Genomic DNA, 18,877 nt, shown 5'->3' with positions numbered 1-18,877 from the left:
GAAAACAGAAATTTTCTGTTGTAATCACTTACTGTTATTTCATTAGGGAGAGCTATGAAATTTGAGTGACAATGCTAATTGTAAATCTATTACTCTCCGTGATATTTACATAGAAATTACTTAATAAGTCTTCAATTAACACCTGCCAAACTTGGAACATTTTTTAAATGACTTCGTAGTCATTATGGTTAGGGGAGTTCTTTAAAATAAATATTTTTCTTTTGAGGAAAATAAGATTGCTGTAATTACAGGCTTCCATGATTAAAATGCTAATAAAGGGGATGGGATTTAAAATAAATGTAGAAAGAATGCCATAGATTAAAGGGACACCAGTAACTTGAATTGGCTAAGTGCCAAGTTGGTAAACGAATTAAAAAGTCACTATAAGTCTTAGCAAACCTTAGTTTCAAATGCAAATGGTAACAACAGTGTTTTTCCTTCCTAAAACCTCTATTTAAATTCCTTTTTTATGATTGATGTTTATGAACAGTATTAATATCTATTGCATAAATTTATTTCTGTACTTCATGGTTGTTTGGAGGAATAAGCTTTAAGTCACAATATGTTCATCTGTGAAATAAATTGTTTTCTAATAAAATTACAGTTTTCTTAGTGTACAGTTTTCATAGTGTACATACACATATACTATGTACATACAGATATGTACATAGAAGCATACATATGTATATTTATATACACATACAGACACACACACGCATATAAATTCCAAAATGCTAAGAACTTCTTTTGTGAGCAGACCTTACATTCCTAAGATTATTATAAATTAAAACAAAAAGCTGTGTTAAGATATAGTTAACACACTGTACAATTCAATCATTTAAATTATACAATTCCATGGTTTTTAATCTAATCATAGGATGGATTGTATAACCATCACCACAGTCAATTTTAGGACATTATCTTGTCTCCAGAAGGCAACTCCAAACCCTTTAGCAGTTCCTCCCTATACCCATTGCCTCCTCCTTCCCCAACCCTTAGGCAATCACTAATCTACTTCCTTCTGTACAGATTTGCCTGTTCTGGATATTTTATTTAAATGTAATCATACAATAAACATGTCATCTTTAATGTTCGGCTTCTCTCACACATAGCATAATATTGTATGACAACACCAATACTTCATTCTTTCTATTGCTGAATACAACTCCTGATTTGGACGTATCACTTATTATTTATTCATACATCAGTTCAAGGACACTTTAACTGTTGACCCTTTCGGGTAAATAATGCTGCCATGAATATTTGTGTACATGTTTGTTTGTTTGTTTGTTTAAAGATTTTATTTATTTATTTGACAGAGAGAGAGATCACAGCTAGGCAGAGAGGCAGGCAGAGGGAGGAAGGGAAGCAGGCTCCCTGCTGAGCAGAGAGCTCCATGTGGGGCTCGATCCCAGGACCCTGGGATCATGACCCAAGCCAAAGGCAGAGGCTTAACCCACTGAGCCACCCAGACACCCTGTGTACATGTTTTTATGTGAACATATGCTTAAAATAATTTTGGATAAAAACCTGGGAGTGGCAATTTTGAGTCATATATTGATTATATGTTTAACTTTTTTGAGGAATTGCCGAACAGTAGCTGTATCATTTTTATATTCCCAAGAGCATGAAGAGTTCCACTTTTTCTGCATCTTTATCAGTACCTGTTATTGTCTGTATTTTTTGTTACATTCGTCCAAGGGAGGTGAAATGGTACTTCTTTGTGGTTTTGATTTACATGGCCTTTTTAGCTAGTAATTGGTAGTGTTTACTGAATAATTAGTATATGTCAGGCATTGATCTAAGCACTTTCCCTACAGCATCTTGCATTTAATCCTCATGTTTATCCATGTCATATAGATACTTTTTAAAATTAATAATCTTTATTTATTTAGAACAGTTTTACTCAACAAAATTGAGTAGAAAGTATAGAGTGTTTCCGTATAGCCCACGTCCTCACACACATAGAGCCTCCCCTATTACTGACATTCAACCCTAATGGTACATTTGTTAAAACTGATAAGCTTTCACTGACATAGCATTATTACCCCAAGTCCATAGTGGGTTGACTTTTCGTTCTCTTGATGGTGTACTTTTTTTTTTTTTTAATTTTTTCTTTTTAAGATTTTATTTATTTATTTAACAGAGAGATATCACAAGTAGGCAGAGAGGCAGGCGCAGAGAGAGAGAGGAGGAAGCAGGCTTCTTGCCGAGCAGAGAGCCCGATGCGGGACTTGATCCCAGGACCCTGAGATCATGACCTGAGCCGAAGGCAGCGGCCCAACCCACTGAGCCACCCAGGCGCCCCGATCATGTACTTTTAAGCCCAAAAGGTTTTAATTTTGGTGAAATTCAGTTTTCTCTTTTTTTTTTTCTTTTCTTCACTGTGCTTTGGATCTCTTCTTTACCAAACCATTGCCTGCTCCCAAGGTCAGGAAGATTTATGCCTTTGTTTTATTGTAAGATCTTTACAGTGTAACTCCTAAATTTATGTCTATTATCCATTTTGAATTAATATGTGAGATAGGTGGGTAAGGGTCCAACTTCATTCTTTTGCATATTGGTTGTTCGGTTGTTCTAAGACCATTTGTTGAAAAGACTATTCCTTCTCTGATCATATTTTCTTGGTGCCTTTGTTGAAAATCATGACTGTTCACTTTTGGATTCTCAGTTCTGTTATCCTGTATGTCGTTAACACCAGCGCCTCAGTGTCTTGGTTACAGTAGCTTTATAGTAAGTTTTCAAACAGGAAAGTATGAATCCTCTAAGCTCATTTGCTCTACAGACACTCAAATTCTTGACATTTCCCTCTCATACAGTAATTTTTTATTTTAAATTAATATTAATTTTTCAATTATTATGATTATATAATCACTCTTCACAGTTGAGCCATGTAATGTATCTTGTTTTCCTTTCCTGTACAGTATTCTGTTTCAGCTAGACTCAGTGAGTCTTTTTTTATATCTAGCCACAAAGCCTTCCCCCCAGTGGCGAAACTCCTTTCAGTACCTGCAGGCACATTAGGTATTCTATCAGTCATGTATATGTAAGAACTCTCTTCCAGCTCTTTGTGACCTGTCTAATCAAGAATGGTTTCTCTAGCTTTGTTCTATAGCTTTGGATTTAAAAGACTATTTTTTCATCGTCATGGAAATTTCTTTTGCCCTTTCTTTGTTGGTGCCTTTAATCTAATTGTCTCTTCCTTTAGTCCCTATTTTGGTGGAGCAGATTTCTAAAATCTTCCTGAAATTTTGAAGCTATTGCCCCATTGTCTTCTAGCTTTTAGCACTGTTATTTAGAATTCTAGTGCTCTTCTCATTCTTATTTTCTCTAAAGGAAACCCATATTTTCTCTGGAATTTTGTAGAATCTTCTACTTGTTCTTAGTCTTCTGAATTTTCATGATGATGCACCTTGGTGGGTCTATTTTTATTCTTGTATTGGGCTCTCAGCATGCCTGGAAGCTTGTCTTTTTATGGAGGAAAGTGTTCTGGTAGCTATTTTGTTGGAAATTTCCTTCCTTCTGTTTATGTTCTCACTTCTGTTAGTGCTATGTAGCTGTTGTTCCTCCTGATTTGTGTGTCTTTCTTTATCTTCTCTTTTATTTTCCATTTCTTCGTATTTTTACTTTAAAAATTCTGTAGATTCACTTAACTTTTTCTTCTACCTGTTTAGGTGAAATATATGTTTATGCTTTCTTAATTTTAATTTCCATGAGCTCTTTCTGATTAATGTTCTTATAGTCTCCTGTTCTTGTTTAATGTATGCAGAATCTTCTCTGAGGAGTGTAGTGATCCTATTGGTTAGTTGGTTGGTTTTGTGTGTGTGATTTCTTTTTACTGTGTATTCTTTATTTCCTTGCAAGTCACTTTTTTTCTATTTTGACATCTAGTTCTCATACTAGCAACTTTCCTTGAGATCTCGTAACATTTGCCTGCCTGCTCACATTTAAGGGATTGTACCAGAAAGCTAATGGGAAGATTTGAGTGCATGAGTGTAGCTTGTTGACTCTGATCTTTGTTTTAGGGTGAACTCACCTTAGCTGACTCCAGCGTTGGGATTCTTCAGTCTTTCCTCTAGGACTGACCACATTTCCAAGAAAGCTCAATTCTGTTATCTAGCTTGCCTAATTCTAGAAGTTATATAGGGGAAGAAGGGTACAGGGTCTCAATATTCAATATACAAGTACATGCTTAATCCACTGAGAAATAACTCTAACCCTGCTTTCTGTCCAGTATCTCTCAGGCCAGAGACACCTTGTTTTACTTTCTGCAGAGAATAAACCACTTGTTTTCTGGACCAGGAAAAGGACAATCATGTACCTCAATAGAATAAGGACTGGTCAGGAGGCCAAGCTGCTCAGTCACTTCAACCTGTTCTCCTGTTTCACCTTCATGTTGCTTCCAGTGCCTTCTGGGACCCTCAACCCAGAGTCTTGTCAGGGGTTGTAATATAAATTATGTTGCTTCTAAGCCTTCTCCATTGTTTTTCTCAGCTTCCTTAGCAGTCTGTACCAATTACTCATTTGCTTTCCTGCTTTCAAAATTAGTTTCTCTTGTCTCTTCTGTCAGATATTAGTCCTTTTAAAATCTCTTTATTCTCATTTTGTGGAATTTCAAGAGATAGTGAAAATGAATGCTTATGTCCAATTTACCATCTTCAACAAAAAAGGGACTCTACTTCTATTTTTAATCTCAAAGGCTTCACAGTTTTTCTTTGACCTTCGCTATAACCCTCACTTGATTTGTTTTTAAAATATACAAGAAGCTGTCTTAAGTGACCTTCATGTAACTGGCACGCCAGATTAATGAATGCTCTCCATTCCCTCTGTAAAATACATTATGGATGCCCGCTGCAGGGACCAAAAAGCTACCCTGGAGTGCGTCTGTACACTTCTTCTCCATCAGTGGAATTGTGTGTGTGCTCACAGGGGTCAGTTTATTCTATTTTAAAGAGCTATAAGTTGGAAAGAGTAGTTGATACGTTATGAGTGTGGTCATGTAAGAAAGATATCATGGAACTCTAGTGGGCAACATCAAAAGTTAATGAACAAGGACACATCATTTTAAGGTAAAATGTGTATGCATTGTATCATTTTGTTATGATTGTCTGCTTTCCGTTTTCTGAGTTAAATGAACAAGTGCTACTTAAAATGGTTGCTTAACAGCTTGTTTTCAAATAACAGAGAAAGTCATTATGCCCTCTGGGTCAAATGACTGATTCTGCCATGTTGCATGCTGAATTTTCACAACTTAACAAGATAATTGTTTTTGCTTAGTTCCAGATGTTGAAGTGAAAGGAGAGTGTTCTAGCTATTATCTCCTGTTACAAGGTAATGACAACAGAAAATGTAAAGCCACATTGATTCACTCGGCCAACCAGATCAATGGCTCGTTTGCACTGAGTTTAATTCATGGAAAGATGAAAGCAAGGACAGTGGAAGCCAAACTGAGTAAGTGTTGATTTTAGGTGGAAAATATTTTTATATTTGTTAGTATATGCAGTTAACTTCTGTGGTTTTTAATGCTTTTATTTTCCCAAACTCCATTTTACTTTCAATTTACGTTTTATTTCGAACATATTACAGCATGTACAAACAGTTTAGAGTACAGATAATTCATCCATTTTTCGTTATACTTAGTATAATTTAGTAGGTCAGCTTTTGATTCCAAAAAGGAAATGTTTAGTATTTTGCACTTATTTATTTTTAAAGATTTTATTTTTTTTTACTTCAGAGAGAGAGCTCAGGTGTGGAAGCATGAGGGGGTGGGGCAGAGGGAGAAGCAGACTCTCCACCGAGCAGGGAGCCTGACAGAGCTGAATCCCAGGACTCCGGGATCATGACCTGAGCTAAAGGCAGATACTTAACTGACTGAGCCACCCAGGCACACTGTATTTCCACTTTATTTTTTTAAGATTTATTTATTTGTCAGAGGAGAGATAGCACAGTCAGGTAGAGTGGCAGGCAGAGGCAGAGGGAGAAGCAGGCTCCCCACCGAGCAAGGAGCCCGATGTGGGACTCGATGCTAGGACGCTGGGATCATGACCTGAGCTAAAGCAGCCGCTTAACTGACTGGACCACCCAGGCATCCATGTATTTTCCACTTTAAACATATAATATTTTTCTATAATTTAGCTCTCATTTTACTTGCTTCCTGTCAAGTATCTTGTTCCATTTTATTGCCCTTTTTTTTTTCTCTCCAAGTTCCAAGTTTTGGTTATCCATCAGTGTATGCAAAACCACTCCAAAGTTAGCTTAAAAAATGACTATTTATTGTTATTTTTCATAGTCCTTTGTGTTGACTGGGCTCAGCTGGGTGGTTCTATTTTGAAGTCCCCATACATGTGCAGCCACTTAAAAAGCTAGGGCTCTGTTCTCCTACAGACTTAATGGAGGTTGTGTAAGAATGCTTCTTCACTTGCCTGTTTGGCTCCTGGGTTAGAATGGCTGGAATGAGAACTGACGTTCTCTTCATGGTCTATTTTCTCACAGCCAGCTTGGGCTTCCTTACAACACTATAGTCTCGGGGTAGTCTGATTTCTTACCTGGTTGCTATCTTCTCTTAGAGCATTGTTCTAAGAAGCCTCCAGGTTTTTTGACCTAGTCTGAACTCATTCACTGTCACCTTTACTGGAGGACCTTATTGCTTTCATAGAGCCAGCCTGGGTTCCTTGTGGAAGGACTACACAATGGGTGACTAGTAAGTGTGGTTGATTGGGGAGTGTCTTTAGAGACTAGCTACCATACTCCCTGCTTTGTATAGGAGTTTCAGTAGCTGAAGCCATAAAAGAACATGTGATGGAGGAAATTCTACTCTGTTACCTGAATTCCCTCAGTTGAAGAGGGAGATCAGAGTTTAAAATGCAAAATAATTTAGTATGCTTAATTTCTTCATCTTAATTATTATTTTGAGATGAGCAAGAGAGATGAGTAACTGACTTTTATTTTTTAAAGTTATGTAATAACACATTTTCTGGGAACTGGATATTATTGTCATAGAACATCCTTAACACTTTTCTCTATTTCTCAGGCTTTCCTTTTGACTTCTTGTCACTTCCACATTTTTCTGGTGAACAACTTATACAGAGAGAGAAACAGTTAGCTAATGTTCAAGCTTTGGCTTTGAAAGAATGTCTGAGTAAGTAATGATTTGTACATTTCATTTTACTGTAAGAATGTTGACCTGTTCAGACATAATGCATTGTTGCTGTCATACTTTTTCTTACTTTGTCTTTTAGGTATAATATTCATTTGTAGAACTATTCTTGATAGAAGTGATGCAGAATAGAAAAGGTCTGCAACATTTTTCCACCAGATTCAGAATCTTTCTATTTATTCATACATTGCTAATAACATTTATAAGAGTGTATTTCTTAAAGACTTATTTATTTAGGGAGAGAGAAAGAACAAGGGGAGGGACAGAAGGAGAGAGAGAGAGAGAGAGTCTCAGGGAGACTCCTGACTGGGTATGGAGCCTGGTGCCGAGCTCGATCTCGTGACCCTGAGATCACAACGTGAGCTGAAATCAAGTGTCAGACCCTCAGCTGACTGTGCCACCTAGGCACCCCATAAAAATATTTCTTTAGGAAAATTTGGTATTCCATTCATTTTAACTGTGTACTGGAAAAGGTAGCTATGGTTTTTTAATTCTGATTAATATAGAATTTTTATAAAATTTCTCATTTTATGTTTTTGGTTGTTATCAGGAGGATAAAGACTAAAAACAGAAGGAAATACAACTACAGAGAAATTAATGTGCTAACTTAAGCATTGATTCTTAGACTTTAACCATGACTATTAATAATAACAAGTATCACATATGTGCAGAGTGAAGGTAACATTATGGATTTTTCCTTATTCAGGAAATTAACACTTTTTCCAAGGGTCATAGTTTAAGGTTTTACATCTATTATTAAATGTTTAGTTCGTATCAGTCTTAACAATCTTCAATAAATAATCATTCATTAGTACCTAATATGAACTTATTTTAAGATAACTGATACGGAATTTTTAAGAAATTGATTCAAATTGTGAGATCTCTTTAGTAGCATATAGAAAAACGTGATATTAGAATTAAGTAGATACATTATAAAACAAAAGCTATCATCCTTTTTGTAAAAGCATTTTAAAAATATCTGGAATTCAGTAGCCTGTTTTATTCAGTGGAAAATAATTTTAGAATACTTGGTCTCAATTGTTCTTTATATTAACCTACTTTTTCAGTTGTACAAATCAGTGTAATTGTGTAGTCTTGAACTCCTCCAACCACTGATTTTTTTTTTTAATTGTTTCAGTGATACTAGCTCAAGGAAAATATAGTTGGAAAGGCAAATCAGTTTCAGTAAAAAGTAGTACATGTTAAAACCAAGAAAAAGAAAACATACTGAAATAGTACTTTTGTGGCTGGAAAAACTCTAATTTCAAATACCAACCTGCAGTGTTATTCATCTCTTGACTTTGCTCTGTCCCTGCCAGAGTCAGCAGGCCCTGCTCCACTGCCTTAAGCCTTTTGCAGCTTTGTAACTCCGTTCCCTCCCCATCTCCTCTCTCCTTCCTCGTCACCTCTCTCCCTTAGCCTCCCAACCAGAAAATCTGCCAGAGTGGAAGAATAGACTGCTCTGGAAGCTGACTCGTTTCTCCTTTGGGTAGGAAGAGTTAACCTTCCTGCCTGCAGGCCTGACTGGCAGCTCTACCGAGGCACTAAGTAAATGCTCCAAGCGTAGGAGCACGAGCAGCTAAGCCGTACTGCAGCTGTTAAGGGTGCCACAGCTCTGCGCCAGGAGCCTGGCGCAGGGGCCGTTGGGGGGGTCTGAAGTTGAGGGAAGCCTTGCAGCTAGTAGCTGCTGGAGAAACCAGCTCTGGGCCTATCCACGAAATGACCAGTTTGCAATCCAAGGCATGTAATCTTGATGAAAATTAGTAACCCAGTTAATCAGTTTATGATGGAAGTACTTGCTGAACCAAGCTCTGCTCTATCCAGAGAGTTAATACTGGATTAAAAATGTGGGGTAAGGTTGCATCTGTTAAGAATTCCTGTATCTCGGGGCGCCTGGGTGGCTCAGTGGGTTAAGCCGCTGCCTTCGGCTCGGGTCATGATCTCAGGGTCCTGGGATCGAGCCCCGCGTCGGGCTCTCTGCTCAGCAAGGAGCCTGCTTCCTCCTCTCTCTCTGCCTGCCTCTCTGCCTGCTTGTGATCTCTGTCTGTCAAATGAATAAATAAAATCTTAAAAAAAAAAAAAAGAATTCCTGTATCTCGGGACGCCTGGGTGGCTCAGTTGGTTAAGCGACTGCCTTCGGCTCAGGTCATGATCCCAGAGTCCTGGGATCGAGTCCCACATCGGGCTCCTTGCTCAGCAGGGAGCCTGCTTCTCCCTCTGCCTCTGCCTGCCACTCTGTCTGCCTGTGCTCACTCTCTCTGACAAATAAATAAAAATCTTAAAAAAAAAAAAAAGCCTGTATCTCAAAAGACAAGAAAATGACAGCAAAACAAAGTTTCTTATGTAAGCATGTCTGACTGTATTTCAGTGATCTTCAGAGAAGTGAAATGTAAATATAAAAGTGCTGAAAATGGTATAGTTAATTAACTTACACATGGTGAAAACTACTGTACTAGGAACAGCTTTCTTTGGAAAAAAAATAAATAATTCAGAATCAATACAAAGATGATAGCCTTTGGTATAAAATAAGAAGTTGTTCAAGAAGATTTTTTTTTCCAAAATTATCAACAAGATATGGAGTAGACTACTATCTCCCCACTATTTCTCTGACCAGTATTGAATCAGAAAGAGCAACTGGAAAAGTTTGCATGAAAATGTACATACATTACTGAGACACTTTGTTGCTTAAAATAACACAAAAATCAAAGTTTCTGTTATGATTTAATTTTTTAGAATAATTACTTCCAGTAGTTTTATTTTATTTCTTAAGATTATATTTAATAACATCATATTAGAATGATATTTATAATTTTATAAGTTTTTCTACTTGATTTTTTGGTAGTTTATAACTTTTTTATATTTGGAAATATTAACTGTCTTGTTTCACTGATTTTTAAAGAAAAAGTTTAAGAATGCTAGACAATTTTTAAATTAAAGACCATTCAGTATGATGCCAGACAAATACCAAAGCAACAACAGTGTTGTCATTTTGCTCCAGTATTCCGGTCACGCCTCTGAATTCCCCACATCTTTTTTAAATACATAGAACCTGGGGTGCCTGGGTGGCTCAGTGGGTTAAAGCCTCTGCCTTCAGCTCAGGTCATGATCTTGGGGTCTTGGGATCGAGCCCCGCATCAGGCTCTCTGCTCAGCAGGGAGCCTGCTTCCTCTCTCTCTGCCTGCCTCTCTGCCTACTTGTGATCTCTCAAATAAATAAATAAAATTAAAAAAAAAACTTAAAAAAATAAAATAAATTCATAGAACCTAGTACAAACCTGATTGACACTCAGCCTCCAGTACTTTTGGATATTCCACTGTCTTTTTCTTTAATAAATCCTAAGTAATTGCTAGCTTTTTTAGGAATAACATTCTTTTGCTGATCCATTTTTAAGACTTTAGTCCAATGTTTTTCTCCCAAACCTTTGCCACTTATGTGTACATTCATTAGTGTAGAGAATAATTTTTGCTTAGGTAAATTATTCTGCTCATAACCCTGTTAAACTTCGTCTGTTTCCTCTTTCTTTTTCGGTCATTAAGGCCAGGAGGAAGTCTTACCCCGCTCTCCAGATAGCCCAATGTTGTAATATAATTGACTATTTTAATAAGCATGGGTCTGGTTCATGATTTAAGTTTATTTTTAACGTTAATAAAAATACAGAGCTGAGTTCCAAAGCTCATTACCTATTGTGTATATTTCAGATGAAAACAAACCATTGATAACTTTTCGTTTAGAATGGCTCCCAGCAGATTGTACAGAAAATAAAAAGCTTCATTACTTTTTATTTTCTCACTAAGAAGATGTAATAACAGCAGCGTATTTTACAATCTTACTTTACCGTTACTAATGTTCTTGAGTGCAAGAATCATGTGTTCCTTGTCTTGGATCACAACTGGAACCACCCTACCAATATCCACGTTGCTATGGTGGGATTTTTCAGAGGTGTCCTCGGAGAGCCGATGTTCCAGAGCAGACCCTCTAGGCCAGCTGCTTCCTTCTCAGCCTACTCTCTTGCATTATTTATGTGTCAACCTCATGTAATAATGGGTCCTAATCCTCTGTGTCCAAGGGCACAGCATAGTGCTTTATAGACAGTACATAATGTTGAATTGACTTCTGTATGAATTTACAATTTACTGTTTTCTTATAGAAGAAAATGTTATTAGTCCAAAAGTGTTTCGAAGTGTAATATTTTTATAAAAATAATACATGGATCTAGGTTTAAGATGCAAATGCTACTGAAAAACTTCATGTGCAAACCAGCAGTAGCCTACTGTCTCCTGTCCATCTTTCAGTCTTTGTAGGCAGCGACCCGCAGCTGTTCCAGATGGGTTTTCCTAACATTTCCTCCAGTTTTATTAATAGTAGATGTATGCTGCTGTTCCTTAATTTGCCAGCTTCAGACATTATCTTAGCACCTAGCTATGAAAGATAAACACTTAGCTTTCTCCTATCATCTTCACGTTCTCTGTCCACCCTTTACAGTGAGGTCATAAATTTTGGTTAAATCAGTGGCTAGTGTTAACATTATTACCACCGTATACGAAAGCTTACCACTGAGTCGTGTAATATATGACAGTGATCACCCCTTGTATTATCTTTGTTTTTCTTATGGTTGGTGATCATTTTTAATTTGCCCATTCCTCTATACAGGCAGAATATTGTTGTGTTTTTCTAGAGGCTCCAGCATTTTTTACACACTTAACATTAAATTCCTTGTATGTTCAAACACAGCAGTTCCTTTTTACTTCTCTATTTCTTTCCAGAGTGTTTAATATTTTGTTCTGATAACAGAACATCTTAGAGACTTCACTTTCTTCTTCCCTTCTTTTGGATTCTCCTTTTTTCTAGACCACTTGTCCTTCTTGGTTTACTCCCTTGTTTGCTTGGAGCGTATCTTTCAGTAACTACTTTGACTAAAACTTTGTGGAATGTAAATTTTTTTAAGCTCTTGCATATCTGAAAATATCTTTACTTGACTGATAGGTCATAAAGAATCCTAGGTTGAAAATCATCTACCTTCAGAATTTTGAAGCCATTGCTTTATTATCTTCTGTGTGACTATTCCTATTGAGAAACCTAATACTATTCTTATCCTTTGTAGTATTTTATTTTTGGTATATTTGTTTTTACCCCTTTCTGGAATGTTTATCTCCAGAAGCCTTGTCCCTGGAAGCTTTACTCTGATTCATGGTGTGTATGTATTCTCTGTCTTCTCCCTCTGTCCTCAGTTTATTAAGCTATATAGTTGATGAGCCATTTCAATAGAAGATTCACATTCTTAAATCTGAAAACCTTTATCTTTAGTAATTTTTCTTTCTTTTTCTTTTTTTTCTTCCTTTCTAGAACTTTTATTAGTTATATTTAAAAAAATACCTGGACAGAATACCTAATTTTCTGGACAGAATACCTGATTTTCTTTCCTATTTCCATATTGTTTTCTTTTTGTTCTAGTTTCTAGGCAATATCTTCTGCTTTATTTTAAGCCCCTTTATGGAATGTTTAAAATTTGAGCTCTCATGTGCTTAACTTTTAGAAGTCTTTTCTTGTTCATCATCTGTTCCTTTATTAAAGAACCCTGTACTTATTTCATGGGGTGTAGTAGATTCTCTTAGTTCTATGAGAATATTAATTAGAGCAAGCTTTCTTTTGTTCCCTGCAGTGTTTTTGTTTCTGCTGGGCACCTTTTTCCTTTTTGCTGGCTTTAGTCTCTCTTTTTCATCTTGGACTTTTGCTCTTTTGAGGGTCCCAAAAAATAAACCCGTTTACTCTCCCAAAGTTGGAACCTATTGAGAAATAAAACTGAGCAACACATTGATGGAGATAAGCAACAGATAAAAGCTGTATTGAAGGATATGACTTTCTAGATCTATGCCCAGGTGAGTTTTCTGATACACCCAGAATTGAATTTCCTCCCCTTGAATGAAGAACTAGGCAAATGAAGATCAACCTTGTGAGGGCAGGGGCCCTTACCACGTTGTAGAGAGCATGCGTCCTAAGGACTTGCTAGCTCAGAGGAAAGTTGGAGAGAAGGATCTGATCAGAGCATGCCTTGTTTCTTCTGCAGGCTAGCTCAGTGAGTGAGGGAGGGAGATGGGAGCTGGAAGTATACTCGATCAAAGTCCTTCCTTCTATGTGTAAACATAAGACCATGGAAATGCAGAGTCCCCTCTTTCCTCAACATGTTTTCTTTTTTGTTTTTAATTCTTTATTTAAATTCAGCATAGTTAACATATACTGTATTATTAATTTCAGGGATAGAATTTGATAATTCATCAGTTGCATACAACACCCAGTGCTCTATACAACAGGTGCCCTCCTTCATGCCCATCACCCAATTACCCCTTCCCCCCACCCACGCCCCTGCAGCAATTTCCAGTTTGTTTCCTGGAGTTCAACATCTCTTATGGTTTGCCTCCCTCTCTATTTTCATCCTATTTTTCCTTCCCTTCCCCTGTGTTCATCTGTTTTGTTTCTTAAATTCCACATATGAGTGAAATTCTATGATATTTGTCTTTCTCTGACTTATTTCACATAGCATTATACCCTCTAGTTCTATCCACATCATTGCAAATGGCGAGATTTCATTCTTTTTGATGGACACACGCGTGTGCGTGCGCGCACACACACACACACACACACCATATCTTCTTTCTGCACTCATCCGTCGAAGAACATCTGGACTCTTCCCATTATTTGGCTATTGTGGACATTGCTGCCATAAACATTGGGATGCATGTGCTCCTTTGAATCACTATGTTCCTTTAAAAAAAAAAAAAAAGATTTTATTTGTCATAGAGAGAGAGAAAGAGAGAGCACAAGCAGGGGGAGCAGCAGGCAGAGGGAGAAGAAGCAGGCTCCCCGCTGAGCAGGGAGCCTGACAAGGGTCTCGATCCCAATACCCTGGGATGGTGACCTGAGCTGAAGGCAGACAACTTTACCAACTGAGGCACCTAGGCTTTCCAAATCACTGTTTCCTAAATGTCTGGAGATTCTTTTCTGTCTGTTCTGTTTTAGACGGGAAGCTTTACATACCTTGCTCTAATATACTGTCTGGCAAGCTGTGGTGTAGAGCGGTGGAGTGACAAGACATCCTTGGTTGTGAGCTCCTATCCCTACCTCCACTTCAGTATCAGGATCATGCTCTTTTCTCGAGGGGCATTCAGTTTTTCAAAAGGGGGACCCCTTTGCTCTTTCTAGTGGAGCATTTATATTATAGCTGCTAGCTTCCCGGCTCCGGGGCTTGGAGTCGGACCTTTCAGTATGTACACTTCCATTTTGTCCCCCAGTTTTAACCCCAGTTTCAGGGCTGCCTTTCAGTGTGCCTGATGCTCCATGGGCTGGGACTCTTTTTCAGCTTCTACCAAAAAAAAAAAAAAAAAGAGAGAGAGAGAGAGAGAACAGAGTCTCCTAGCTGTGAGGGCTGTAGGGTGGTGTAAAGACCTTTAGTTCTAAGGTCTTTACCCTGCCCCTTCCCTAAACACCCACACATGCCATCCTGTTTCAGCCTGTCCCCCCGTCATCTTCCTAACACCTCACAGCAGTGCCTCTGCGGGCACCCAGTTGACTTTCCTCTGCTGTACCAACTTGGATACCCCTCCACCATTATCTTACCTTCCAAAATGTCCAAAACTGTCATTAGTTATTGTTTCTGCTTTGGTTGTCTTTTTTTAAATTCCTTTGCTGTGAGTTTAGATTTGGGGAAGGAGAAGAAAAAGATGGAAGTGGCCAACCTACCACATTTAACTCAAAGTCTTACAGGTTTTACTTTTCACATAAACATAAACGTTCTTAATGCTCTGCAGTATATTCTGAAAACTTGCAAACTTGCCTTTACCATTCATCACTTCGTGGTGTGAACAGATTACTCTATTTTTGTTTATCTTGTGTAGCTGGAAATTCTATCATTACCTACAGATGGGCTTAAAATGAAAACAGGTGTACATAGGAATGTTGATTTGCTGGAGAAATTCAACTGTTTTACTTTTGAAAATATTTATCGTAAGAGTAGTAGATGCATTTCTTGAGAGTTTTTTAAAGTAATAGTTGCATGGTTTTTCTTTGTCTTACAGAAAGGAGAAAGTTGGCCAACCTGCCGGAAGTAGTTTCTATTGATGAACTCAAAAGTCTATTAATACTCATAAAGAAACGCTTTTTAGATCATTTTGACGCTTTTATTCCTAAAACAATTCCAATAAAGACAGACAAAATTAAAACCGCCAATATGTTAAATGGTAAGTTTTTTGTTAGTTTAAATATTAGTTCTTTTCATATGTATTTCTCATCATTTAGACATTAAAAGCTTTCTGGCACTTCTTTCATTAAACATGTTTAATATAATTGTTTTGAGCAGAGGGAGAAGCATTTGAAGGTGATTCCTCTTAGTAATTGTACTAAGCTGGATTTCTATTAAGCTATATTTTCCTAAGATGAGAACAGTAGAACCTACACAAGTAAGTTTACCATAGTTAAAACTACCTGCATTAAAATGCTCCCTATTTGCTGTTCATTGTAGCAGGAACAGTCCCCAAACTTCATTAAAGGAGCAGGAAATCATTTCTCTATTAACTTACAGCTCTGTTTTCCTGGTTCCTATTCTTGTGATGTGTTTGAGTACAGTGAAGCTTTACAAGATCTAACAAGAAAGCATTTGATGATTGCCTGGCATTTTAAATGTACAGGATAATTTTTTTTTTTATTCCATGAGGATCATTTTTATTCCATTGGTTAATAAGAAAATGACCAGAGTCAAGTTAACAGTAATGTTTGTCAGATGCCTTTCTCTGTTTGACACCATAGAGTACACAAAGAAGTAAAAATGTGGATCCTTGACTGTCAGCAGGTTATGATGTATATCGGAAGCTAATTACAGATACAGCACGCACTGCTGTTTCAAGAGCCCAGGCTCTGGAGCTCAGGTGCCAGGGCTCAAGTCTGAGTTTTGTTACTTGTTCGCTGGACATCGTTTGGCATTTATTCCACCTCTCCCTGCCTCTGCCTCTTCGTGTTTAAAATGGGCTTAATAATATCTCCCACTCACTAAAGTTATTGTGAGGATTAGATGAGTGGAATGGGTATATGTAAGAACATAATAAATGCCAAAGAACCGTTAGCTGTTTGTATTCTCATGATCATCGTGCCGTACCAGTAAGAATGTTCCGTAACAGGGGCGCCTGGGTGGCTCAGTGGGTTAAAGCCTCTGCCTTCGGCTCAGGTCATGATCCCAGTGTCCTGGGATCGAGCCCCACATCGGGCTCTCTGCTCAGCAGGGAGCCTGCTTCCTCCTCTCTCTCTGCCTGCCTCTCTGCCTACTTGTGATCTCTGTCTGTCAAGTAAATAAATAAAATCTTTAAAAAAAAAAAAAAAAAGAATGTTCGGTAACAGTGCAGAGTAATCGGACAGGTGTTGGAGGCAGTGTGAGATTCCTTGTTGGGTTGGGGGTTTTCTGTAAATGAGAGAACCAGCTTCTTGGTTGCATAATGTGCTCTGAAGCCAGACGAACAAGGCTGGATGCGGCTCTGCGGCTTACTTGCTGTGTGACTTTGGGCAAGTTTTCTAACCTCTCCGAGCCTCGGGTTTTTTTCATCTTTAAATTAGAGATGACATAGGTTGTTAGGAGGATTAAAGGAGTTATTTATAAATTGCTTAGAAAGTTGTCTGGTGTGAAGTGCTGTATATTTGTTTTTAAATAAACGAATGTGAATTTAGAGGAGAGGAATATAACTAGGGTAGGAGAGTCACAGAACACTTTGTCAGGAGCAAAGGGACTTGGATGTAGGTCTTGAGCGATGCATAGGGTCTGGGTAGAGTGGCGAAGATGGGATTTTCCTGGGGGTAGAAGCTGCATGCCCGTGGAGTATGGACGTAAGAAAGGGCAGACTGAGATCCAGACGGAAGCTGGCTTACTCAGAGAATTTGTGCCAGAGATAACGGTTACAAGGTAGGAAGGGCTGCAATCATTGCATGGGTTTTTCTGTAAGTATGGACACGTGTCTTACAGTTACTCATACAAGGTCAAGTCCTAGAACACTATTAACACCCTGAGCTTACAGGGGTGCTCATCTTAAAATGTAAATCAGATTATATCACTCCTTTGCTCAGAGCTTTGTCATTGCTTTCCATTATATATAGAATGTGTCGTCCTTAATACAGCTTACAAAAATCCTAAATGATGTCTACCCTCATACCAATTCTGGATTCCTCCAGTGTCACATTTCTGTTTCCTTGGTGCCACAATCTTTCTGTTCCTTGAGCACGTCACCTTCCTTTCCACCTCAGGACCTTTACACATGTGGTGTCCTCTTTCTGGAATATTTTTCTCCCAATCTTTACCTGATTAACTGACAGTCATTCTTCCGATCTTAACTTAAATGTTACTTCCTCAAAGAGGCTTTTCCAGACTTTCCTCATTTTAAATTGTTTCCAGTGATCCTCATCTTCTATATCTTTCTTTTTATTATTTTTCCCATTTTAAATTATATACTATAGACGTAATTATTTATTACTAACACTTTGTCTTCACCGGGAACCATATGTTCTCTGAGAGTAGAGTGTGTCTGCTTGCTTTCTCCAATGGCCTTAAGCCTAAGACCGTACCCAGCATAGAGGAGTTGATTCCTCCCAAAATAACATTTAACAAACGAAAGAAACCCTGAAGGTTTTTTTAGAGCCTGAACTGAAATTTGACAGGTTATACGTTGGAATATGACTCCTAATAATGAAGCTGTGATTTTTAACATCCTTGGTAGCTTTTATTTGAGTAAATACATCTAGATGCAAATTATACAGGAAAAGAGGCAATAAGGTCAATCATGTTTCATATTCTGATCCCATTATTTAATAACCATGCGCATCACGAATTATTGGCAATCATCAGGATTATTACTGTCCTCTTTTTTTTTTTTTTTTTTTTTTTTAAATAAAAACTCTAGCACTCTAGCATGTGTAACATGAAAATCAGCCGGGAGAAAATGTCCTGAACAAACCATTTTCTCTACTCATTGCTACAAAGTTGCTAAAAACTTTCACAATGCCAAGTGTCATATCTGGATTCAAAATACAGCATCTGTCTCCTTTACCTCAGGCCATGGGTGCACATAAACACACTGCATACATGAGTTTTCTAGGTAATTTTATAAGATCACAGTTTTATTATTTTAGATATTTTAACAAGAATCTTCTAGTATATGCTTATAATTCTTACTTTATTAAACAGAATATGCCGACTACAATATAACCTTTTCTTTGTGATTTATTCGTATTTATGTACGTAAGGCTGGGATGGCCTATATTACTGTGCACGTATTATCGTCTGTAGTATTACTTCTTTTCTGTTGGCCTTGATTTGTGTAGGGCAGGTTTTGAGTCCCTATTTCCCTACTGCATCACTTTCATTTCTTTGTTTCTCCTGTAAAGTAAGACACTTAAAAAAAAAAAAAAAGCAGCATTCTTGGTTTCTCAGGATTTTTTTTTTGGTGCTTTCTGTGCTTTTTGGTTATCAACATGTCCTAGTGTCCTGACTGCCACATAAATAAAATATTGTGTCTTACTTTACTGTAAGAATTATATTAAAGTATTCCCCAAAAGTACATATGAATGTTTGTCCAAGCACTCCTTACTATTTAGTCTGTCATTTATATTTATGTAAATTGTGTAGTCAACGTTAATAATGATATTGTAATATTTAGAACAGTTAATGTCTACTTTTATTTAACATGACTTCTG

General features: G+C 37.5%; 1 protein-coding gene across 1 annotated transcript in view; it reads left to right on the top strand.

Moving 5' to 3' along the window:
• LOC111146625 (MDM2 binding protein) overlaps positions 1-18,877 on the top strand; it is a 76,957-nt gene that overhangs the window by 32,482 nt on the left and 25,598 nt on the right. Inside the window, exons 12-14 of the mRNA XM_022502261.1 lie at positions 5,278-5,451; positions 7,031-7,138; positions 15,226-15,387. Of these exons, the coding sequence (XP_022357969.1) occupies positions 5,278-5,451; positions 7,031-7,138; positions 15,226-15,387 (444 nt within the window). The remainder of the gene's footprint in view (positions 1-5,277; positions 5,452-7,030; positions 7,139-15,225; positions 15,388-18,877) is intronic.

Source organism: Enhydra lutris, unplaced genomic scaffold, assembly GCF_002288905.1.
Source record: "Enhydra lutris kenyoni isolate GAN:26980312 unplaced genomic scaffold, ASM228890v2 scaffoldscaffold14, whole genome shotgun sequence".
NCBI classification, from domain to species: Eukaryota; Metazoa; Chordata; class Mammalia; order Carnivora; family Mustelidae; genus Enhydra; species Enhydra lutris.
The sequence above is the reverse complement of the archived record's forward strand: the minus strand, read 5'-3'. Positions and strand labels throughout refer to the sequence as shown.